The sequence below is a fragment of the Phoxinus phoxinus genome (genome assembly GCF_949152265.1).
Source record: "Phoxinus phoxinus genome assembly, chromosome: 1".
Classification (NCBI taxonomy): Eukaryota; Metazoa; Chordata; class Actinopteri; order Cypriniformes; family Leuciscidae; genus Phoxinus; species Phoxinus phoxinus.
This window is the reverse complement of record NC_136876.1, coordinates 8,923,919-8,949,898: the sequence shown is the minus strand read 5'-3', so window position 1 is coordinate 8,949,898 and position 25,980 is coordinate 8,923,919. Positions and strand designations below refer to the sequence as shown.

The 25,980-nt window shown below is 41.1% G+C and overlaps 4 protein-coding genes across 5 annotated transcripts in view; 1 reads left to right on the top strand and 3 right to left on the bottom strand.

Moving 5' to 3' along the window:
- LOC307000631 (uncharacterized protein) overlaps positions 1 to 12,181 on the bottom strand; it is a 426,328-nt gene extending 414,147 nt beyond the window's left edge. Inside the window, exon 1 of the mRNA XM_079616357.1 lies at positions 12,044 to 12,181. Within this exon, the coding sequence (XP_079472483.1) occupies positions 12,044 to 12,077 (34 nt within the window). The 5' untranslated portion in view covers positions 12,078 to 12,181. The remainder of the gene's footprint in view (positions 1 to 12,043) is intronic.
- LOC307001012 (uncharacterized protein) overlaps positions 1 to 25,980 on the bottom strand; it is a 573,545-nt gene that overhangs the window by 208,384 nt on the left and 339,181 nt on the right. The window lies entirely within an intron of this gene.
- Positions 1 to 25,980, top strand: part of LOC307000598 (uncharacterized protein) — a 496,331-nt gene that overhangs the window by 389,558 nt on the left and 80,793 nt on the right. The window contains exon 1 of one of the 2 annotated variants that reach the window (XM_079616283.1): positions 16,060 to 16,308. The exons of the other annotated variant lie outside the window; for it this stretch is intronic. Coding sequence (XP_079472409.1) covers positions 16,188 to 16,308 — 121 coding nt within the window. The 5' untranslated portion in view covers positions 16,060 to 16,187. Of the gene's footprint in view, positions 1 to 16,059; positions 16,309 to 25,980 lie in introns of those variants that run through there. 2 annotated transcript variants of the gene reach the window in all.
- The window catches only part of LOC307000932 (uncharacterized protein), a 45,127-nt gene continuing 37,440 nt past the window's right edge, over positions 18,294 to 25,980 (bottom strand). The window contains exon 2 of the mRNA XM_079616922.1: positions 18,294 to 19,416. Within this exon, the coding sequence (XP_079473048.1) occupies positions 18,431 to 19,416 (986 nt within the window). The 3' untranslated portion in view covers positions 18,294 to 18,430. The remainder of the gene's footprint in view (positions 19,417 to 25,980) is intronic.

The window sequence follows — 25,980 nt, the reverse complement described above, 5'->3', positions numbered from 1 at the left end:
CACCGTTGTCGTAGAGCCAACCAACTCCAAAGCCATGCCACGATGTGTTCTAGTTGGCGTCTTGTCACACCTCTCTGGGGTGATAGATGGGTGCCAATGACAGTTGTTAACCCATCTGACAAAGCTGTTACACTGAAGATAAATTGCAAATTGGCTGATGTGTTTCCATGCTTGGCAATCGAGGATCTAGCTGCTTCTCAGGGTCTACATGAGGCTTCAGAGGAACAACTTGACATTGAGATACAGCAATCTCATACAGAGAAACAAGTACATGACAAACTGCAACAGCAACTTGACACATCGCCCAGTGCCCATTTAGCTGGTCAGCTGGCTAAAAGCCTGTCAAAGTTGGGCTTAAGTGATGTTGACATAGACACATGTCAAGTCAGTAAAGACTGTAAGTCTAGGCTCACACAGCTATTAATTGAATATCAAGACATCTTCTCCAAGCACTCATTGGACTGTGGTGAGGTAAAGGGATACACACACCGCATTCATCTCACCGACGATCGCCCTTTTCGCTTGCCGTACAGGAGAGTCCCTCCTGCTCACTATCAGAAGTTGAGGCAGGTTCTCACTGATATGGAGGAAAAGGGGATTATCAGGAAGTCCTCAAGCGAGTATGCTTCGCCACTGGTGATGGTGTGGAAGAAAGATGGTGGGTTGCGGATTTGCACTGATTTCAGGTGGCTGAATGCCCGAACCTTAAAGGACGCCCATCCCTTGCCGCACCAGTCTGACTGTCTGGCAGCTCTTGGTGGCAATTGCCTCTTTAGTACGATGGACCTCACTTCCGGCTTCTTCAACATCCCAATGCACGAAGACGACAAGAAGTATACAGCTTTCACAACCCCCCTTGGACTGCATGAATATAATCGCATGCCTCAGGGATTGTGTAACAGTCCAGCCTCCTTTATGAGGATGATGATTGGGATTTTTGGGGACATGAACTTCACAAAACTCCTGTGTTATCTTGACGATCTTCTCGTCTTTGCATCGTCAGAGGATGAGGCCCTGTCCAGACTCCGCACAGTGTTCCAGAGGTTGCGGGAAAATAACTTGAAACTGGCTCCGAAGAAGTGCCATCTGCTTCGAGAACAAGTCGGATTCCTTGGACATGTCATTAATGGCGAGGGTGTGGCCGTCGATCCTGACAAAGTGGAGGTCATCAACAAGATGACAGTACGAGATCTCATGGAGGACGATGAGTGCACGCCTTCTGTACGGAGAATCAAATCTTTCCTTGGCATGGTATTTTACTACCAGCATTTCATCCCAAACTGTTCCTCCATTGCGAAGCCTTTGTTCGCACTTACGGGTGGACAGAAGAGGCGGGGACGGTCAGCTAGAGATAAGAAGCCTCTGGGTGCCTATCGCAAGCTTACTCCTGCAGACTGGTCGGCGGAATGTGGAATCGCTTTTGACCGGTTGAAGACCATGCTGTTGGGATGTGTTGTGCTGGCTCATCCGGACTTTGACGAGCCATTTATTCTGTCAGTAGATGCTTCATTGAACGGACTTGGAGCAGTGCTCTCTCAAGTTCCACGAGGAGAGTCCAAAGCCAGACCAGTTGCTTTTGCAAGCAAGACCCTCAGTGCGTCACAGCGGAAGTATCCAGCTCACAGACTGGAGTTCATGGCTTTGAAGTGGAGTGTCTGTGAAAAGTTCAGCCACTGGCTAAAAGGCCGTAGCTTCACGGTATGGACGGATAATAATCCACTAACTTACCTTCTAACAAAGCCAAAGCTTGACGCATGTGAAATCCGCTGGGTCTCTAAGCTTGCGTCTTACTCCTTTGATCTCAAACACCTGCCCGGGAAAAAGAATGTGGTGGCTGATGCCTTGAGTCGCGACCTCTTCGCGAAACCCATTTGTCAGAGGCTGCTGAAGGAACCATATCCCAACCTGATTCAGGAAGCTAATGGAATAGAGGAGGATTCTGTGCAGGATGCTTTCAGGGTCAGCTGCCAGTCTCAAAGCTACAGATCAGGGGACTATCCAACGTTCAAGATGGTGTGTGATTCAGCCGAGATCAGAGCTCTTTGTCAGGGACACTGTGACTGGATTGATGCAGCGGAATCCAGAGCACTCTATCTGGCCCAACACGTCCAACAGCTGTCGAGTGGTCAGGATGTTACGCCCATGTTCTCCGCTCAGGAGTTGCAGCTGAGTCAAGAGCAAGACCCCAGCATCTCTAAGGTATTACCTTTCGTTGCAGCCAGGAAACGACCATCTAGGCGGGAAAGGCATGGCGCTGATTCAAAGGTCCTCAGATTGTTCAAGCAATGGGACAAGTTGGAAGTCCATGACGGGATGTTGTATCGGGTGACGAGAGATCCCGTGTCCAAGCAGAGAAGATCTCAATATGTGTTGCCTCTGAGTCTAAGGGAAAAGACATTGTTGGGCATACACGATCTGGCAGGTCATCAAGGTCAGGATCGTACTCTCTCACTGGCAAGGCAGCGATTTTACTGGCCTGATATGGAGAGGGATGTGAGGGCACATGTCAGATGCTGTCAGAGGTGTGTGTTTGGGAAGTCGCCGGAACCTGCTGCTCGTGCGCCCCTAGAAAGCATCAAGAGCTCTGCCCCGATGGAGTTAGTGTGCATTGATTTTTGGTCGGCGGAGGACAGTAAGCAGCGTTCTGTGGATGTCCTTGTGGTCACCGACCATTTCACCAAACTTGCCCATGCATTCCCTTGTGCCAATCAGACGGCAAAGCAAGTCGCCAAGAAGCTCTGGGACAATGTGTTCTGTGTTTACGGTTTCCCTGAGAGAATACATTCTGATCAGGGCACCAATTTCGAGAGCAACTTGATTGCAGAGCTCCTTCGTCTGGCCGGTGTTGCTAAATCTCATACGACAGCCTACCACCCCATGGGCAATGGGGGAACAGAGCGATTTAATCGCACTTTGGGTAACATGCTCCGTACCCTTCCCCTGAAGGAAAAACACCAGTGGCCACAACAAATTCAGACCCTCACGTTTGCCTACAATGCCACCGTTCATGAGACTACGGGTTACGCTCCCTTCTTCTTAATGTTTGGGCGTGTACCTAGATTGCCGGTGGATATTCTGTTTAAGCAGGTTTTGAACGACCCAGGGATTGTTGACTATGACTCATATGCCAAGTCCCTGCTTTCTTGCCTCAAAAGTGCTATGGAAATCGCCCAGAAACATTCTTCCACAGAGCAAATGCACCAGGCCCGGCAGTACAACAAACGTGTCAAGGGTACCTACCTCTCTGTGGGAGATCGTGTTTTGGTAGCAAATAAAGGAGAACGAGGGAAGAGGAAGTTGGCCGACAAATGGGAGGATGGAGTGTACACAGTTGTTGGTGCAAATCCCAATATCCATGTCTATAAAATACAGGATGCAGAGGGACACACGAGAGTTGTGCACAGGAATCTTTTGTTGGAGGTCAACTTCTTGCCACTTTCTGGGATGGATGAGAGTCAGGATACCCATGCAAATGATCAGTCTTTGGCCAGTGAGGAGTCTGCTCAGGAAGACTGTGACTGTGGTGATGATAGAGCCTCAGTGTCTGGGTTATTGACTCAAGATGACAGTGCACAGAACCTGTCAAATTCCAGAGATGGTGAGAGTCTTGCAGTTTTGTCACCTGAAGTCTCACTTGAATCTGAGTCAGCTGATTCAGAAGAGCTGGACCAGTCTAGTCCACTGCACAGTCCTGTAGGTGCCACTGCTGATTACCCATCCATTTCACCTGCACCACAATCGGATATTTCACACTCACCACATGCTGACATATTGGTTCCCACTGACCCGCACACACAGACTGCAGCTGATGGTCAGGTTAGAACACGTGCAGGGAGAGTAGTGAAATCAGTGAACAGACTAATAGAGTCCATGGTTCAGAAACCATTTCTGAGGGGTTCAAACATTTTGTTTGGGAGCCGTTCATAATCTCTCTTTATTTTGCAGAGATGAGTCTTGATATATGTTGATGTTATTGTAGTATATGTTATATTTTTTTTGGACTGTGTTATGAGCATTGATACTTGCAAATGTCTGTGGGACAAGTTTTTTTGGGCCAAGTGTTGTGTGGCGTATCAGGCGTCGCATTGAGCTAAGGGGATTCAGAGACCTGATCAACCTCTTTCTTCCCTGAACCTTTTTTGTGAGGTGACTTCTAAGTTGACTGTGGACTAGGTCTATATATTTTTTTTCATTTGGGCCAGATTGTGTCAGTTGCAGACGTATTATGTGTTCTTTACAGTCCCGGGACTCCACTTTACCAGGATGTTGGTGAATTTCAGGAGGGGTGAATGTAACCGGGTTGAAATTATATCTTTACTTTTACGGTTGAAATGTCACCAAATCCTGATGAACATTGGTTCCTATATGTTTAAGATGTGTTTTATTGCCAATATTTATGCCTGGATGTTGTATTCAGACCATGGTGTTAATACCTGTACCGTCACTTTAAGAGATCGCAGGCTTTGTGCGTCATTCACGCGCGCTTCTCTCAGTTTGCGCCAGACTAGCTGAGAGGAGGTAATGTATTATTTTGCTCATCAGTTTTAAACACTTATTTTGGTTTTTGGACGATGCAAACCTTGTTTTATGTTATGTATAAATCTTATTTTTTGAGATTGTCAACATGCAGTAAATGTGTCAGTTGAATATAAACCTTGTAAACCGACTTTTTGCAAGCTTTAAAGTAGACTCTGTTTCCACGTGCTAGTCTACAAGGTTCTCTGTATGTTTATCTGCTAACAGGAGCTAGAGATTTGTGTGCTGTGGAGGAGACTGCATGTGACGGATATTTATGTGTTTTTTGTTGATTTGTACAGGTATGTGTATAATGTTCATTATAATTCATCTGGCACACATTGGTTGTATTAAGCATGTAAAAGTAATTAATGTTGTCAATTACATTGAGCATTATATTATTTATTCAGTTCATTTTCACATTTTTATTTAAAAGTATTTTAGCTGATAATACTAAAAGTTTTATCAGTTGTGTATGTATGTGCGGTTTGCGCCAGACTAGCTGAGAGGAGGAGCTAGAGATTTGTGTGCTGTGGAGGAGACTGCATGTGACGGATATTTATGTGTTTTTTGTTGATTTGTACAGACAAATCCGCTGTTCCGCCTTCATTAAAAGAGCAACCAGCAGTTGGTCGTGGTTTGGGTCTTTTCTGCATCCAACACAACAAGAACACAACGCAGAATATATAAGGGTTAATGGACGTGCATCCAACCTATCAAAAAAACTGTTAAAGGACAACGCACGCCCGTTACATTAGGAACATTTTAAATGTCATAATAGGTGCCCTTTAAAATATGCATTTATAATCAGTATTTATACATTTGTATCAAAATTACTTCACCATTTTTTATTTTGTGACACACAGAATCAGTAGCGCACTGCAGACGCAGCATATGTGAAAGCACTATAGCGCGTGCTGCTCCAGTACCGCACACGCACTGCAAACGGAGTATGTGTGACCCCTAATTTCCACCAACTGCGGAACGGCGGCGGAGTCAATAGGTTTCCATTAAAGTCAATGTGTGTATTTTCACTGACTGCGGAACGGCTGCGTTCCGACTCCGGCGATCCGGAGCAGATACGCAGAGCTTCTATTTTTGCCGGATGCCGGAGAGCTCCGCAGCACTACAGGGCAGAGTGCGCAGGACAGGAAGTCAAGCAAAAAGCAGAACAAACCAAAACAAAATAAAAGATCCGTTTAATTTTCAAAATAAAATACTGGAAGACCTGCAAGGTCCCCATGAGCAATGACCATGCTTTCTCTGTAGGTGTTGCCTTCATATGTCACTTCCTTGGCCAGGCACAAAATATCCAGGTTTGGGTGGTTCTGCCTTACAGCTTGTGATATTTCTTCATTCAGGACATCAATGGGAAGATTAGAAACATGTGACACTTCCAATTTTGATGTGAGGGAGCTGCACAGATAGAAATGGTATGCCATATGGATCACGTTTTTGAAGCATTTTGAATGACGCACAACTCTTTTAAAAAAGCTATGCTTTTCCTCAAAGCGCAGAGTCCAGAGAGCAACCAGAGGTCCAAACTGCAGAATGAGCTCAGGATAATGCTCCAAATAATGGTGTTTGGGCAAACATTTCACATCAGGAAAAACTTTACCCTATGCTCCGATATCTTACTGGTAAGATAAGATATGGATTTGTAACCGATGTTAGGGCAGAGGGTCAATAACCACACTCCGGAGGAGCAGACACCAGAGGACACCAAGAGGCGGACAACAAGAAGTGGATTTTAAAAGGTAAGTATTTTATTGATTTAAAACCATAAAAGCAGTGATGAGAATGTTCGTGGCGGGGACCCGGCGTGGGAAGAGGAACGGGGAGGGGGTGCAGGTAAGTGGTTCTTCGGGGGTTCCTCTCGTCGCTGGTTCGTGGTTAGGACAGTGGCTTTCTTCGTCTCTTCGACTCGTCGGATGTGCTCGTGGGACAGACAATGACAGTGCTCGGCTTGTGCGTGTGTTCGTAGAACAGCCGATGGAAGGACAGCAGCTTCTCCTCTTCTCCGAGGGACAGACAATGACAGTGCTCAGGCTCGGCTGGTGTGTGTGTTCGTAGAACAGCCGATGGAAGGACAACAACTTCTCTTCTCCGAGGGACAGACAATGACAGTGCTCGGACAATGGTAAGTGTGACCGGATCGCGGTACGTTTGCAGTCCTTCATTGGAGGGTTCGTGAGACTGGGCTTTCGTTGACGTGAGAGATAGTGCTCATGAATTGTGGTGCTCAGGGTGTATTGCGCTCCTCGCCACACCGTGCACAAAGGAAAACCTGGACACAGCTTTAGACAGATCAATTTGAAGGGATCTTCATGTTTAGAAGTCAATTTTCATTCATCACAGTTTCTCCACAGTGATTAATCTACCCGTTTTCTCTTCTCGCTGTAGGGTGAATGACTCAAGGAATAATGTTGTCAGAAGATTGACGTGAGCGCATCAGCGATCCTCCCAGCTGTCCCAGTTACTGCGTTTCGCTCTATGAACAGGACAACACACACTGCCCGCAACACAGGTTAGTCGCGCACCGGTGATGGACAATCTTCACATGTGGTTTTCTCAAAGGGTAATCAAATGAAGGGTGCACTTAACTTTTCCTCGGTGTGTTATCCCAATCCTGAGGTGGTTTCCTCTCTCACTTTGGCCAGTCACTTCTCCTTTTTCTGCTGTATAATCTCCTCACTTACTTCGTGGTGCCGCTGTTCATGGTTGTTTCAGGAAACTCACTTAATGAGCATGTCTCGGGGAAACTTCACAATAGAGCACCGATCAGACATCCAACCTTCAGCTTTCTCTTGTTGCGCCGCTGTCAAGACACACACTTGCCCGGATACACCACTTCCTCACTGCTCAAACACTTACCTTTTATGCTCCCTTGTCCTGAGCATGTGCTTCAATGAAGCGCAGCTGATTCACCTCAGCTGGCGCTCGTTATGGCCAGCAATCAAGCACATCCAGAGTTGGGACCAATGAGGGATTTTCTTGAATATCTGGTTTTTCACCCGGTGAAAGATTCTTTGGTCTGGGAAGGAGAGACAACAATATCTACAATGTCCTTCAAGTCATTAAGAACTTGCCAGGCAGTTTGGAGACTTTGTCTCCAATCAAAAGAGGTAAAAACCTCAACAGGCTCCAGTTTTCGTGGGCATTTCCCCCAATTGTCTTTCTAGCTGAAAATGTGAGGGACAGGAACAGCATGGGGACGTTTTGTTTTATCATTCCATTTAAAAGGAAATTTCTGAATTGATTCATTGAGGTAGAACAAAGTTAAATATATTTTTTAGATAAAAACGCCTGTGAAATTAATTCAACCTCTAAGAAACACAAGAAGATCACGTATGTGCATTATAGCTCGCTGCCACATCACAAATGGTGAATCTATTATTTCTTTCTTTATATTTAAAACATTTTCAGACCTTTTTTTCTAAAATAATTGAATGGATGCTATCTTTTGAACTCTTGGCATGAAAACAAACTGAGGTTTCTACCATTCTGTCATGATTTTTCATGTTCATCACTATTTCAAAATAAAGGTCTGATATTACTAATATTATTGTTGCAAATTGATAAATTACGGCTCCTATGTAATGTATTTTAAAAATCAGTGTTTTATGTGTAGTTTAAAAATCAGTGTTACTGTTTTAAATATGTAATGGCCCGGTGCCAATATAAAGGGTTAATAGTCTGTTCATTCAAAAAGTCTGTTTCTCAACAAAATATAAATGCAAAAATATAACCAAAGATATCACATTTAGTAACACTCACAGATCGTCACATTAAAAAAATTTGGTGAGTGAATGTAAGTGTGTGTGTGTGTGTGTGTATCACTGGAATGAATGCAAGAAGGCCTCAGGAAGTCTTTTGGGGAGCTTGAGGTGAAATGATTTGGGAGTACCTGTCCTGAGGTAAGGCTTAAGGAACAGGCAATGCTCTGCGGCTAGTGTCAGAAGGGTCCACAAAACTAGCGAATAATCCCTTCGGTTCGTTCGGTTCGTTCTATTGACCCAAAACATGTTAGGATGTGAGAGAGGACCCAAAAGCGAGATGCAGCAAAACAGTCTTTAATGTAAATTAGGAGCTGTCCACAGAATGTATAACAAACAGAAAAGTTCGGAGAAGTCTGTAGAAAACAGGAATAGCCGGCAGGCTCTTAACGAGAACACAAATCCTCTCCTGGGACAGCGCAGCACAGGATGCGGCCAGAGAACAGAGAGAGAGCGGCGAGCCTTGGGTCTCACGTGTAGAGTGGAGAAGCCGGTAGCTGGAAGCAGGTGCTGCTCAGGTAGCTGGTTTGAATACAGAGAGCACGTAATAGCACAAACAATATACTGTCGTAGATTATGCTCCAGTAAGTGCACAGACAGGACAAGACAAGACACGAGAGGTAAAGCGAGATGCAATACGCATGTAGCATTGAATAATCTGACAATGAGACAAGGAGGGTGAGAGCTAGAAAAAGCAGAAACAATTAGAGGAAAAGAGGGAACAGGTGGGAGGAAATCAGCGCGGAGAATGTAGAGTGAAAACAGCTGAGGGTGATGAGATGACGAGAGAGTGCGTGTAAGTGAACGTGTGTGTCTGTGTGTGTGTGACCACAAGAGGGAGACAGAGGAGGAAGAGAGAGCCAGGATCATGACAAAACAGCGTGCGTTGAAAAGTTCCACACAGGTAGACTCGCATCAGCTTTCTTGTACGTTCACCACCACGTAAATCTTCAGTTGCAGTCGAAAGATTTGTACATTAATGAAGAGAAACTCGAGCCGTGACTGTCGACTCAACGGCTTCCTTTTGCATCATCCTTTTCTTTCACCGGATTTGTCATTTTTTCATTCATTAATTGGGCACATAAAGATGAACTTCTTACCGGGATCTCAGACTGTGGTGATGTGTTACTCCACTTCATGGATCTTCATGTGTATCTTCAGGTGACTTTTAATAGAGAAACTCTTTCCACACTGCGGCTTCTCTCTGCTGTGGATCCTCTCATGTGTTTTCAGATTTGATGAATGATTGAATCTCTTGTCACAGTGTGAACACTTGTAAGGTTTTTCTCCAGTGTGGATCCTCTCATGTGTTTTCAGAGATGATGACAGACTGAATCTCTTGTCACAGTGTGAACACTTGTAAGGTTTTTCTCCAGTGTGGATCCTCTCATGTTTTTTCAGAGTTGATGACTGACTGAATCTCTTGTCGCAGTGTGAACACTTGTAAGGTTTTTCTCCAGTGTGAATTCTCTGGTGCAGTTTTAAACAGTTCAATGTAGCAAAAGTCTTCTCACACTCAAAGCACATGTACTCTCTCACACCAGTGTGTATTTTCTGATGTGTTTGTAAACTTTGCAGCTGTGAAAAACTCTTTCCACACACAGAACATGAATGTGGCTTCTCCTTCGTATGAACCATCAGGTGTGTCTTCAGGTGTGATGCCCTAAGAAATGTTTTTCCACATTGATCACATGTGAACGGCTTCTCTCCGGTGTGGATCCTCATGTGTGTCTTAAGGGATGATAATTGACTGAAACTATTCCCACATTGATTGCACGTGAACGGCTTCTCTCCAGTGTGAACTCTCATGTGAATCTCAAGATGTTGTTTGGTTGTGAAACTGTTTCCACACTGAGTGCAGGTGAAAGATTTTTTGGCTCTTCTTTTCTTTAAAAATGTCTGTTTAGTCTTTGAGCGACTCAAGGGTTTTCCTCCAGGTTTGACATGATGTTCCTCCTCCACTTCTCTCAGTTCTTCACTCTCCTCGCTCTCTTCCATCGGGTCTGAAATTAAAGAAAAACTTTCATTTTCAAATTTTCTTAATAATCAGAATAATTCAAAGAGAAATATGGAGTGAATGGAGATAGAAATGATGCCAGATGTAATCGACAAATGCTATAAGATATTACAATAATTTAAGTATTTTTATAAATTAATTAAACGTCCCTGAAACTTTCCATGAATGAGGAACACTGATTTTCCAGTTACTATTTTAAAAACATTATAGGCAAAAATCCCATGTTTCTGTCTGAGAACTATTAAATATGTTTGACCAATGACACAATCATCTAACATGATATGAACATTAAAGGGATACTTCACCTCTGGAAAGATGAATGTGTATTTCAAATGGGTCATTTAAGTAGTAGAAATGTGAAATTATTTGGAGCCTTCTAGACTGAGAAAAGCCAGAAAATGTATGTGTGGCTCATCTGGATGAAAGACAACAACTCCCAGAATGCACTTGCTTCGCTGCCCTACCGGTAAGAGCACAACGAGGCTTAAGGCTACTAGTGAGTCTCCGTGACGAGTCTGCCTGGGATTTCGAGATCACCAAAAATGTCCAGGATTCGGCTTTTACGTCTACAGTCGCCATTCATCATGTTTACTGCGGCGAGCAGGACGAGACTGACAACCAAACAAATTATTCATTCATTATCAACCGCGGGAGAACGACGCGAGGCCGGTGGCGTGATTACTGATGAGCGGCAGCTGTGAGACTCGTATCTCTCACGGGAATTTTCTTAGCAATGTTAAAATGCACATTAACCGATCACTTGTTTAGCGTTCATGTAAAGACTATATTCAGATTCACCAATCGGAATGAATTCAGTTAGATTGAAACAAAAGGTGTGCATGTAAACAATGAATGGCGACTGCAGAAAGCAAAAGCCGAATCCCGGACATTTTGGACGATCTCGGCAGCCGGACATGTCCGGGAAAAAGAGGATGGTCACCGCTACTACTCAGCTTTCTCCACAGAATAAGAGCCGGTTAGCTTAGCTTCCAGATAAAAGATGGCTGACACTATTTGTACATTCTGTGAGTGAGATGGGCGGTTTGAAAACATGCAGATCTAGCGCCTTCTACTGGCTGTAGTTTTTAGCCTCTGATGACGATTTTTGTGTCATCGGATGACTTTTTACAGACAAAAAATACATAAGTCTCTCGTCTCAGGGGGATATGAGGGAGAGAAGCACGGTCATTTGAAAATACTACAGGTTTTCTACTGATAAAAAGCTTAATGCTAAATCCTGAAGTGTCCCTTTAAAATACACAATACTGCCATATATTTGACACCAACATTTAGATTGAAAGTTAATTATGTTAAAAACTACTAAAACGTTTTAGTTATTAAGGGCCATTCATGAAACACAAGATCAAGTGAATTTCACTGCGAGAAACAACACAAATGTTTGCAGTAAAGCGGAGTAGATATTAAATTTGTACGTTTTGGAATTATTATATATATTTGTATTACAAATGTTTGTAAAAAATATGCACAAAATTCAGGTAAAACTGGTAACGCTGTTACAAATTGAAACCATATATAAAATAAATCTAAAATAAAACAGTTAAAATATTTAAATTTAGTTTGACCTGATGTTGACAATCTCCCTTTACTGACATTTGTTAGAAACTTTTGCAGCCATTTCACAGTGAAACTGTTCGTCTAAAAGTGATGAAGTGCTTTAATGTTTCTAACATGAATGTTCTCCAGCATCATGAATGAATGAAGAATAAACACCAACCTCTTTGTTCTTCAGGATCTTTAGTGTGTTTCATTCTGCAGGGTTCTGGATCACTCGTGTTCTCACTGTCCTCTTTAATAAACTCAGTCTCTGCAGATTTCAGCTCTTCCTGATGCTCGTCTTCACTTGTAGACTGATGGGAATTTACAGCATTTATTGGAGAATTACAGTGGGAGGAGCTTCACTGATGATGAATTACAGTGGGAGGAGCTTCACTGATGATGAATTACAGTGGGAGGAGCTTCACTGAAGATGTGAGGAGTTGATCTGCTAAAATCACAAATATAAGTTACTGAGTTTAGTGTAATGCTCATGGATAACAGAATAAAATCATGTAAATTATTCCAAATATAAAAAAATGGTAAGAAAAACACAGTTAAAAGCATAAACAGAAATAAACATAGGCTACATATAGTAACCAACAAATACCCTCAGTCTGTTGACACCAATGAAATGAGCTTTAAGTGACAATTTACAGGAGATCTGAAGACATCAGCATAATAAATGAGGTGAAAACAGGAACTATTGTCATGAAATAAAGAGTGTTTTCAGCAGATCTGTTAATATTGATGAGCCTCAGACTATCAACACTCATTCAACAAGCCATTCAGGATCATCAGCAGATCATCTCACTTTATTCTGAGTGTTTGCTGTTAGAAACACATTATTTGAGTCAGGATATATTACTATAAAACTATATTGATAAACGCCTAATCTTGCCTATCACAAAGAACTTGTTTTTCCACCTCCACGAATGAGACGAGTGTCATTCGTTATGTCGACTTGTTGAAGTAAATTGTAGTTGTCCTTGCTTTAACCCGGTCTTAAAGTAAAAAGACGACTGAAAAATAGAAGTATTTAATAAATGCATTTATGATGAAATGACTACATTTTCATGTCAATTTGTGTTCATTTTGGAGGAGGGGGGCACTAGCATCACAGCAGACAATCAGAGAGGCTGGTGGAGAGAAAAATAACTCAAAAACAAGGTGACAGTGACATGCATGACAATCGTCTCATTGTGGAGGTGGAAACAATTCTGTATGATCCACAGAATATGATTTAAATGCCAAAGAAAGGGCATGGGAAGCAATTTCCTCGGCTATTGGTGTCGATGGTAAGTTTTAAAATGTTTGTTTCAAGTGCGATGTTTATAGGCCTTTAGTTGACTAATGAATACAACAAGTTATTTATATGATTATTGCTTTTAAACGAGAATATAAATATATATTATTGCTGCATGTTGTTCTATTTAAACATGAATATGTACGGTGTTGCCCTTTTTATTTATTTTGTTTATCGTCACATTCAACCTTCATGTCATGCGAATTTATTAAATGTAAATGAACATCAGAATATGTAGTTGTAGCCTATATCTGAATTCATAAATAAATAATATTATATAGTTTTATTTTTTAATATACAGAAGTTAAACAGGGTGTAATTATAAGTTTGTTATAGTTATGTAGTTATAATTCATTTTGACTATGTAATTGTAAATCAAAATGTTTAACTTTTTGGTGCTACAGCCAGCCTTATTTATAGCAGAGGAAAAATACTTGTTTTAATGTAGATAAGTGGCATGTACTAACAATAATTAATATGTCAAATGTTCATTTCCAAAAAGGTCCTTTGTCTTCTGGGGGCTATAGCCCTCTCTTCCGGTTCTTATATTTTTTTCAGTCTTAAAATATGCATTTATAATCAGTATTTATACATTTGTATCAAAATTACTTAACCATTTTTTATTTGGTGACACACAGAATCTGCGAATCAGTAGCGCACTGCAGACGCAGCATATGTGAAAGCACTATAGCGCGTGCTGCTCCAGTTCCGCACACGCACTGCAAACGGAGTATGTGTGACCCCTAATTTCCACCAACTGCGGAACGGCGGCGGAGTCAATAGGTTTCCATTAAAGTCAATGTGTGTATTTTCACTGACTGCGGAACGGCTGCGTTCCGACTCCGGCGATCCGGAGCAGATACGCAGAGCTTCTATTTTTGCCGGATGCCGGAGAGCTCCGCAGCACTACAGGGCAGAGTGCGCAGGACAGGAAGTCGAGCAAAAAGCAGAACAAACCAAAACAAAATAAAAGATCCGTTTAATTTTCAAAATAAAATACTGGAAGACCTGAAAGCTCCCCATGAGCAATGACCATGCCTTCTCTGTAGGTGTTGCCTTCATATGTCACTTCCTTGGCCAGGCACAAAATATCCAGGTTTGGGTGGTTCTGCCTTACAGCTTGAGATATTTCATCATTCAGGACATCAATGGGAAGATTAGAAACATGTGACACTTCCAATTTTGATGTGAGCGAGCTGCACAGATAGAAATGGTATGCCATATGGATCACGTTTTTGAAGCATTTTGAATGACGCACAACTCTTTAAAAAAAGCTATGCTTTGCCTCAAAGGGCAGAGTCCAGAGAGCAACCAGAGGTCCAAACTGCAGAATGAGCTCAGGATAATGCTCCAAATAATGGTGTTTGGGCAAACATTTCACATCAGGAAAAACTTTACCCTATGCTCCGATATCTTACTGGTAAGATAAGATATGGATTATTTAGTCTGGGAAGGAGAGACAACAATATCTACAATGTCCTTCAAGTCATTAAGAACTTGCCGGGCAGGTTCGCTGGCTTTGTCTCCACTCAAAAGAGGTAAAAACCTCAACAGGCTCCAGTTTTCGTGGGCATTTCCCCCAATTGTCTTTCTAGCTGAAAATGTGAGAGGAACAGCATGGGGACGTTTTGTTTTATCATTCCATTTAAAAGGAAATTTCTGGATTGATTCATTGAGGTAGAACAAAGTTGAATATTTTTTAGATAAAAAGACAGTCAAGCACAATGCTATCTCAACAGGGACAATGCCCTCACAGAGGTCATGGACAATATCTGGGGGGGGGGAGCCTGTTGTAATATTGAAGTGTGATAAATTCTCTGAAAACACACAACCACGTTTCACTCCATAATGATGTTAAGTCACTGTGCCTGACGACCTGAAGATGAGCGCATGAATTTCTTCAGTTCTCTGACAAAGTTTTCCTTATCCAACTTCTTTAGATTGAAATTCTTCTTTCTCTGCAGTGCAAAATCTGCACACATATCTTCCTGAGAAATTTTCCGCAAATCCTGCAAAGCTATGAGCACCAAGGTTGTCAGCGGCAATACACTAAACTGTGCCCTTTACTGTCTTTCCCAGATTCGCAATACACAGTCTGTGTTGCCCCAATGTGACAAGGTCGACTATCAGTGGATCCAGCACTTTGTTGTACCCATAATGCTTAACATCAGTGCTACTGCACAATGCAGCTAAATTTATAGCAGACAGAGATGACTGACATTCAGCATGTAAGTTGCCAAATTTCCGATAAACTGCAAACAAATTATTAAATTATTAAAATTAAACAACAATGCCAATTATAGATTAATCGTGTATGCTCAATCATGTACATGAAAAAATAACATGGTTGGTGAGCACAGGAATTGCTGAACACAGCTATTTCTTTAAATTTGTATTATAAGTTTGTGTTTACGTCACTCAAATTGCTTTTACATTGCTTAGCCAGCTACAGAAAAACTGGTAACCAGGCAACAGACAAGTGACCAATCCTGAGTGGCGATGTCACTACACACATTCAACCACCACGGCCGGCGCGGTTAGCCAAGTGTGCTGAGAGTTCAGGGCCGATAATGGTTTGTAATTGTGCCGTGTCGTACCAGACTCAAGTGGAAACACAACTGGAACCTTTTCCGAAGGTGGAAAAGCAACTTTAGTTTCTCAGCACTGTAACGGTGGCACGCCTGTGCAAAAGGAATTCAATTGGAAATTAATTAATTCGGCTGCCAGGTAGAATTAGCTCTACCAAAAAATATAAGAATTTAACCAGGATAACTCAAACCACCAGTTACACAAAACAAATGTATACTCATGGAATTTAATTTATTCACAAAAACATCACACAAAAAATATTCAGTGTAAATATCTGTATTATTCCTTTAACAAAATTTGTATTTATATAAAAACTTTTTCACATAAAGATTTGGTACAATAAACAAATCAACAATGCCTTTGATGTATCTAGTGTGGAGTACTCGATTAATGAACCCCTTATCAAGCGCCCCCCTTTTTTCTAATAGACATGAAAATGCACATGTCGAACTTAAATGGTTGTAATTCCAGAACGCTTTGGAATATAGATGTAAGATTGGTCTTGTTTTTAAGAAGAATGAAACACACTGAAGATCCTGAAGAACAAAGAGGTTGGTGTTTATTCTCCATTAAAGGGGTCATGACAAGAGAAACCAAATTTGCCTTGATCTTTTGGTATATAAGAGGTCTTTGTACCATTAAAACGTCCTGCAAGTTTCATAGCTTAAGACTTCCTCCCCATTATAAACGAATCATTTATTTAATCAAGCTCTAAATACAGCTCGTTCTGGATCCATGGTAAGAAGTGACGTCACGGTACGAAGTGTTTGCATATGACCGCCTCCAGGCACAAAGCAACTACGCTTTAAGCGCAAGTGAACTACGCTCATTTCGTATCATTGTCGCCCCGCGTGCAGCAACAAGTGTTCCGTCCGTCACAAGTGTTCAGTCGCCGGACAGCGAGTGGGTCTGTGTACAGGGAAATGATGATGCCGCAGATGTGCTGTTCCTGGCTGTGGACAAACAACATCTTTGAATACGCTGCCGAAAGATCCAGACGTCAGGGAAAATGGATGCACTTTATTTTTGGCGGACGTCCCAGTCACTGCAGTGTTAGTTTAAGCGTTTGTTCTATACATTTGAAGGATGACTGTTTTGAGAAAAAATACCAATATGATGCTGGCTTTGTTGCCAGAAAACTGTTGCTCAAAGATAAGTCCGTGCTGACTATTCTGGGCTCAACAACGACGACGCAAACTTACTTTTTATCACTGGCTAATTTAAACACATTTGTATAAGAGAATCTTGAAAATATGTCGCTTTTCTAGTAGACCTAACGTTACATGTGATAGAAAATTAAAAATGTTGCCTTTATCAATACAGCATCTTCAAAGATGGCCTGTTTGCATGCATTTTTGTCCGTGGTACACCCTATCATTTCATTGGAATTAGTTAAATAATGTTAAACTGTTAGCAAATTAAGCTATAGGATAATTATACAATAATCCGTTTTCAAGTGTCTCGGGTTACAATATTTTTTATTAATTCAAAATAGTTTCACTTTCCATGTGGACACGGGCTGATCCAGTCTTCGTTGTTGTGGTGATGGTTCATTTTCCTCTGATTCCGGCTCAAACATAATAAGGTTTTATCATTGCAAGAGCCATCGCTTCGCATGCATCACCCCCTACTAAACAGTTGCGCCGAATCCGCAAATGTTCTGGCTGGGGGCGTTAATAATTGATGCATAGGCACTGACGTTAGCCAATCATAACAGTGGGCGTTAACACTGAACTCTTAAAGGGGAAACACCCCCAAAACAGACTGTTTGAATCAGAGGATGAGAAACAGGGTGGGAAAAGGTCATAAATCGATACATTTTAAAAAGTTTTTTGTAAAAAAAAAAACTATAGTAATACTATAATTGCACCTAAGGGAACATAATAATAAAATAAAAAAAACCATGTCATGACCCCTTTAACAAAAAAGAAAAAATCAAAATCAATTTTCACACAAATATTTGGTACAATAAACAAATCAATAAAGCGTTTGATGTAGTTTGTGTGGTGAACTCGATTAATTAATAGTCTGTTAATTCAAAAAGTCTGTTTCTCAACAAAATATAAATGCAAAAATATAACCAAAGATATCACATTTAGTAACACTAAAAACATCACATTTAAAAAATCATTGTATACAAAAAATAACAGGGAATAAAACAAATGTATCACTGGAATGAATGCAAGAAGGCCTCAGGAAGTATTTTGGGAGTACCTGAGGTAAGGCTTAAGGAACAGGCAACGCTCTGCGGCTCGTGTCAGAAGGGTCCACAAAACTAGCGAATAATCCCTTTGGTTCGTTCTGTTGACCCAAAACAGCGTGCGTTGAAAAGTTCCACACAGGTAGACTCACATCAGCCTTCTTGTACGTTCACCACCACGTAAATCTTCAGTAGCAGAAGAAAGATTTGTGCATGAAAGAAGAGAAACTCGAGCCGTGACTGTCGACTCAACGGCTTCCTTTTGCATCATCCTTTTCTGTCACCGGATTTGTCATTTTTCATTCATTAATTGACACACAAAAATCGGTGCGGGTTCGTCTCGAAACCATCTCGGCACATAAAGATGAACTACTTACCGTGATCTCAGACTGTGGTGATGTGGTTTCTCCACTGCATGGATCTTCATGTGTATCTTCAGGTGACTTTTAATAGAGAAACTCGTCCCACACTGATCACATGTGTGGCTTCTCCCCGCTGTGGATCCTCTCATGTCTTTTCAGATGTGATGAATCCCTGAATCTCTTGTCACAGTGTGAACACTTGTAAGGTTTTTCTCCAGTATGGATCATCTTATGTGTTTTCAGATGTGATGAATCCCTGAATCTCTTGTCACAGTGTGAACACTTATAAGGTTTTTCTCCAGTGTGAATTATCTGGTGCCGTTTTAAATTTCTCCCTGTAGTAAAAGTCTTCTCACACTCAAAGCACATGTACTCTCTCACACCAGTATGAATTTTCTGATGTACTAGTAAATTACACCGCAGTGAAAAACTCTTTCCACACACAGAACATGAATGTGGCTTCTCCTTCGTATGAACTGTCAGGTGTGACTTCAGGACTGATGCCCTAAGAAATGTTTTTCCACATTGATCACATGTGAACGGCTTCTCTCCGGTGTGGGTCATCATGTGTTTCTTAAGGGATGATAATTGACTGAAACTATTCCCACATTGATGACATGGGAACGGCTTCTCTCCGGTGTGGATCCTCATGTGAACATTAAGGGCTGATGATTGACTGAAACTATTCCCACATTGATTGCAAAGATGTGGCTTCTCTCCTGTATGAACTTTAATGTGTCTCTGAAGGTGTGCTAAACATCTGAAACCCTTTCCACATTGATTGCATGTGAACGGCTTCTCTCCTCTATGAAATATCATGTGAATCTTAAGATATTGTTTGGATGAGAATCTCTTTTCACACTGTTCACACATGAACTTTATGTTCTCTCCGGTGTGAACTCTCGTGTGACGCTCTAGATTTTGTTTGGTTGTGAAACTCTTCCCACACTGAGTGCAGATGAAAGATTTCTTGTCTTTTTTCTTTAAAGATGTCTGTTTAGTCTTTGAACGACTCAAAGGTTTTTCTCCAGGTTTGAGATGACGTTGCTCCTCGACTTCACTCAGTTCTTCACTCTCCTCACTCGCTTCCATCGGGTCTGAAATGAAAGAAAAACTTTCATTTTCAAATTTTGAAAATAATTAAAAGAGAAATATGGAGTGAATGGAGATAAAAATGATCCCATTTGTAATAGACAAATGCTATAATTACAATAAATTAAGTCTTTTTATAAATTAATTACACGTCCCTGAAACTTTTCATGAATGAGGTACATTGACCTTCAAGTTAATTTTTAAAAACATTATAGGCACAAATACCATGTTTCTGTAGTGAGAACTAATAAATATGTTTGATCATTGGCACAATTATCTAACATGATATGAACATTAAAATTAGGGATATCCCGATACCACTTTTTCACTTCCGATTCCGATGCCAAGCTTTGATTATTTCCCGATACCGATATCAATCCGATAGTTGATGAAGTTGATGAAACTCACACATTCTCAGGTTGAATAGTTGTGCAACATGTTGAGATAGGTGTTGTTTGCATAGATTTCTTGAAAGTAGTGACATTTGTGGCATGAAAAATGGTGAGACCATATTTGATCATACGTTTGTTCACGTAAGATTAGCGTGAGTCCATATTTAGACATACGCCCTATGCGTATAGAAAAGCCGTACCAGGGTATTGTTTCTACAAATAATGCATTATAGCCAAAGTCTATGATTATAACGTAGGACAATAGTATTTACTAGTGCATTGGATGTTATCACAGGTTTGAATAACATTATAAAGTGATCCAGTGGGAAACGTAACACATTTATAGACATTTTCAAGCCATAGATATTGAAATGTGTGGTTTTGGTCAGTTTTATGACCTTTATAACAGTTTTTAATACTTATAATGATATTTTGCACTTCTTATTATATATTTACACTTTATGTGTAGGTTTTATGCCCTTGAAATAGTGTTAATTTTGTCACCCATTTTTAATTTAGTCTTAGTCTTGTGCCAAATGTCCTTGTTAGTTTTAGTCATTCACATATCTTTTTTTGTTAGTCTAGTTTTAGTCGACTAAAAGTCTCATCATTTTAGTCTAGTTTTAGTCAAAAGAGAACTTAAGGTATCTTAGTCAAGTTTTAGTCGACTAAAAGTCTTTTCATTTTAGTCAAGTTTTAGTAAAAAAAAAATGTCTTTTTTTTAATAACACATTATTACTGAGATTATTTCTGATTAACATTTCAGTAAAAAAGTGTTTCACATATCTCAAATATTGGTAAAATGTCATAATTACCTAACAAAATACACTTGTTGAATGATTTTTGTTGAATGCAACTGTTAAACATGTCTGGTTTTCAATTTCTGATTTAGGAGACACATTTACAAATGATGAAACTGTTCTGTATTTTATTTTAACCATCACAATTCAAAAGCTGGGGCCCAACATACTCCGACTGAAGTTACAAAGGCGCGGGAAGAGGTATCATAGTTTTTCAGTCACCACTTTTGAATAAGAAACAATATCAACACTATAAAACTCCGCGAATCACAACAAGTGTATCGTGAGAACACTCGTTTAAACAGCGCATACACTCGAACTTGACTGCACCTCACATTTTTTACTTTATTGATACTGCTTTTAATCGTAATGCAACGGTCCGGTTAATGGGACATAACCTAAGCCTTTAAAGAAAAGGGTTATTAGTCTGTCATGTACAATAAAAAAGCCTGCGCAGCGACGGGAAATATAACACAAAAAGCCTGCCTAGTGCTAACGTTAGACGGTGGACTTGCGCTCAAGATTTTTTTATTTTTTTTTGAGCGGCGTGTGGACTAATTCTTTCTACGCACACACCATTTTATGTAACAATCTGTGCGTATGTTTAAACTTTTTTTTTTAAATGGCTTGGTCGAATTCTAATGTAGAATGCGCTTCTAAGTATAACACACCGTTGCCATGAAAAACAGAGCGTTGCCATGGATCGTTGCCACACACAGGATTCTAACTGGCCTAGAGACGGAGCGCATTATTTTCTTTAGTGGAAGCAATACAATCGTAACCTGCATAATGTATGTGCCAAAACAAACACCATAGCTTCGTAATGTTACTTGAGCAACAGCGCGAACTCATTCGAAATATTTTAAAGGCGTACAGCTGATGAAAAAGCAGAGACGATTGTAGACGAAAATGAAGAGAGATTTTATCTTAGTTTTTATTTTATGCAAAACATTTTCGTCTCGTCTTTTTTCGTCAACAATAATGCATGTTAATTTAGTCTTAGTCAGCGCTTTTGAACAATAGTGCAGTCTCGTCATCGTCTCGTCTTAGTCATGGAAAAAAAGGTCGTTGACGAACATATTTCGTCTCGTCTCGTCTGACGAAATTAACACTACCTTGAAACAGTTTTTATCATAGTTAAATGCCATGTATTGGTGTGTGTGTTTTTTTTTACTGCTAAAATAAGTGGTACCACCAGTACTTGACCATACCAAAGATCAGTAGTACAGATCTTTTATAAATGTATACATTTATTTATAACATTTATACATTTATAGAACATGAATCATATTAGATGTTCTTAGGAGCATAAATGAATACCCTATTCATTAAATTATGTTTCAAATTATGTTAATGTATTAAAATAAACATTTTTAATAATTTGAGTAATATTTCAAAGGATTTATATTTTTAGCAATTAAGTGTTATGACAGACCAGTCCAATGTTACTCACTTATTTTTCTTATTATTTATATTTCAGTATATCTGCACTTCACTGTTACTCAACAAATAACTCAAACTGGGCTTGATATTGACTCAAAAATGTACTCTCTGTTCTTTGCAGCTATCTACGCAAATATTTTACGGCAAGATGATGATGTGGCAGACCCTGACTATCCTCCCACCCACCCATAACCTAGACACTCCAGGACAGAGTGATATAGGCCCCTCTGCCAAGAGGAAGTGTGTGCAGCCTGCAGTTGAGGTACTTGATGATGATGATGATGATGATGATGACGACGATGATGAAGAACCAGCACCACAAGCAAAGAGGCCAACTAAGAAGGGGAAGCCAGCAGCCAGGCTAACCACCTGGAGGAAGGATGACCTGGACAACACCGCCCTGCCTGAGTACCAGCACTGTCCCCCAGACTTCATTGAGACTCCATTTCAGTACTTCAGCAGGTACTTCAGCCCCCAAGTCGTCAAGCACATAACGTACCAGACCAACTTGTATGCAAACCAGAAGAACATCAACACCACCTTCACCACCACTGAAGACGAGATGATGATCTTTGTGGCTATGCTGATGTACATGGGGATTGCTGAACTGCCTGCCGTTGAAGACTACTGGGCAATGGAGACCAGGGTCCCTCAAGTCGCAAACCTCATGTCATTGAAGAGGTTCAGGCTGATGAAGAGGTTTGTCCACTTCAACGACAACACCCAGATCACTGGCACCATCGATCGATTCTTCAAGGTGCGGCCACTGTTCAGTCATCTGAATGGTGCCTTCAGGAGTGAGCCACAGACCCCCAAGCAGTCTGTGGATGAGGTCATGATTGCCTACAAAGGCAAGACAGCTGGCAACCTGAGGCAGTACATTAAGAACAAGCCAGACAAATGGGGATTCAAGTTGTTTGCTAGGGCTTCTGAGGATGGCTTCATCCATGACATGGTGTTGTATCAAGGTAAGACTACGCTGGAGGCCCACGGTGTTCCCCTGACACCTGAACAAACAGCCATGGGTGTCACCAGCCAGATCGTCTCCGTCCTAGCCAGCACCATGTCCTCCTCCACCACCACAGCCATCTTTGCGGACAACTTTTTTACCAGCCTGGAGATAGTGCGGTACCTCAAGGACAAAAACTGCAGGTACACAGGGACAGCCAGGGACAACAGAATAGGCAAGCCTACACTCAAAATCATCAAGGAGATGGAGAATAAGGCTGTCCCTCGTGGTACGTATGACTACGTCACCAGTGACGATGGGATCCTGGCCCTCAGGTGGAAGGACAATAGGATTGTCACTCTTCTGACAACAGACATGGGGGCAGAGCCCATTTCCTCAGTTTACAGGTACTGCAGTGAAACCAAGAGGAAGGAACAAGTGAGCTGCCCTGCTGTCATCAAAAGCTACAATGCCAACATGGGGGGCATTGACAAAAGTGACATGCTGGTCCATCTCTACCGCACCCCCATGAAATAAAAGAGGTGGTATATGCGCATGTTTGCCTACTCTATGGATATCAGCCTCACAAATGCCTGGGTTTTCTACAGGCGGGACTGCAAGGCTATTGGCTTTCTGGAGGGCCTGTCTTTAAAACATTTTAGAATCCAGGTGTTCAGGGAAGCTAGCACCCAGAGGTCACTCACATCGCATCCCTGAAGGAGCTCAGCATCTCAAGGCAGCCTCAGCACTTCTGTTGCCATCCCCACACCTGTCCGGGGACACCGCAGCACAAATCCAGCAATCCATGTGCGGTTTGACATGTCCCTGTTCCACGCCCCTGACTACACAAACCGCCAGACCTGCAAGTACTGCAGCCGGAAGGGGAATATCATGAGGTCGAACGTGGTCTGCAGGGTCTGCAAGGTCCATCTATGCCTCAATGCTGACCGCAACTGCTTCCTTAAGTACCACGAAGCAGTGGCCTAATTCGCTGGACTCAGGAAAAAAAATGTTCCTAATAATAATTAAAAATGTTCCTAATAACAATTTAAAATGTTCCTAAATAAATATTTTTATGTTTGTAACAAGTTTATGTGTTTTTATTATATTTTTATATATACACTTTTTAAGGGAAAAACATTACCCTAGACTGGCGAGGAACCATATATGGTAACTTCATTGCCCTTGATTTCCAACCTAAAAATATATATTTTTTTTAAAACTCACAAATGTTTAGAAGTCTTATAATATCCTCCAATAGCACTCTATGGTTGAAATTTAGAATTTCCAAGTATTTCAATGAGTGCCCTATAAAGGGTTAATACAGACAACTTCATTACCGTATTTTCCGGACTATAAGTCGCTCCGGAGTAAAAGTCGCATCAGTCAAAAAATGCTTCATGAAGAGGAAAAAAACATATATAAGTCGCACTGGACTATAAGTCGCATTTATTTAGAAATTGATTTCACAAAATCCAAGACCAAGAACAGACATTTAATCTAGGAAGGCAAGTTATTCAGCTGCACAACAGCACACAGAACAACAGGCTGAATAGGTGTCCGGCATGTTAACGTAACACAGCGTCTAAGCCTCGTATTAGCTTCGTATTTCTTTGTTTTGAACCATCATTTATTATCCTTTCTAGTTGTTTATACTACTAAATACAGCTTACCCAACATCTCAGATTAACCTAACATTGCTAGCTTCCGTTATTGTCAGCACAACACGCTAACTCGCTAGCCTTTTAACGCACCACCCGTGCGCTCAGTTATTTATTTTTCTCTCGCGCGCCCGCGCGGGCCTTTGAGTTCATAAAAGCCCAGGTGAGTAAGAATCAGTCAACAAACACGGTGAGTAATGTCTTGTCCTGTTATTGTCACCTGCACTTCATGTCACATGTTTACCATAGCCTTCTCTGTCGGCAATATAGGATTTATATGTGATAAATGCAAGGAGACAGTCAGGCTGACGGAGAAGATTTCAGAACTAGAGACACGCACCCAAACTTTAATCGAGAATAGTAAGAAGAGTGCTAGAGCTTTAGATACTATTTTGGATGCGCCTAGCCTAGTGAACTCTTTACATGAGTCGGTTCCGGCTGAAGTAGAGCCCGTGCAGCAGGGCAGATGGGTGAAAGTGAGAGATCGCTCTAGTCGCGGATAAAAAAAAAAAACTATTCCGTTCCGATAATATGTATGGTCCATAATAACAATGCAATCCAGACTTTTAAACTTGCCGGTGCAGTTTCAAGCGCCTCTCACTGCTCTGCACCTGCGTTTCTGCTGGTTTCGGCTGGCTCTGAACGAAAATGCGTTGGCTTAGTACTTTTTGTCCCTCTCTGCTATTATAGTTTTGCAAGATGGCGGAACTACATGGAAGCCTCCGTGGACCTACCCGTGCCATGTATATAAAGATAATAAATTCTTCATTTATAAGGATAAGTCAGATAATTCGCCGAGGTATTTGTACACCATTGAGGACATATTTATAAATAAAAATATTGATTTTAGATAATAAAATACCTAAAAAGATACTTATTGTCCCTTTAAGAGAGCAGCCAGAAAAATGGAGCGCAACTGGAAGAAAACAAAACTAGAGTTATTTCACATTGCATGGAAAGAGAGCTCGATTTCATAAACAGAGGCATTAAAAACTGACAGATCTGCTTATTTTTCAACCCTATTAGAAGAAAATAAACAAAACCTTAAGTATTTGTTTGAAACGGTGGCAAAACTAACGAAAAATAAAGCTTCTAGTCTGGAGGTTTCCAAGCAGCACAGCAGTAATGACTTTATGAACTTCTTTACTTACAAGATTGATAATATCAGGGAGAAAATTATAACTATGCAACCAGGCAGTGCATTGTAGTCTCTACAATGAGAGGAAGAATTTTCTAAACTCGTTAAATCATCTAAATCAACAACATGTATTTTAGACACTATACCGGCTAAGCTACTAAAAGAGATGCTTCCAGGAGGTCATAG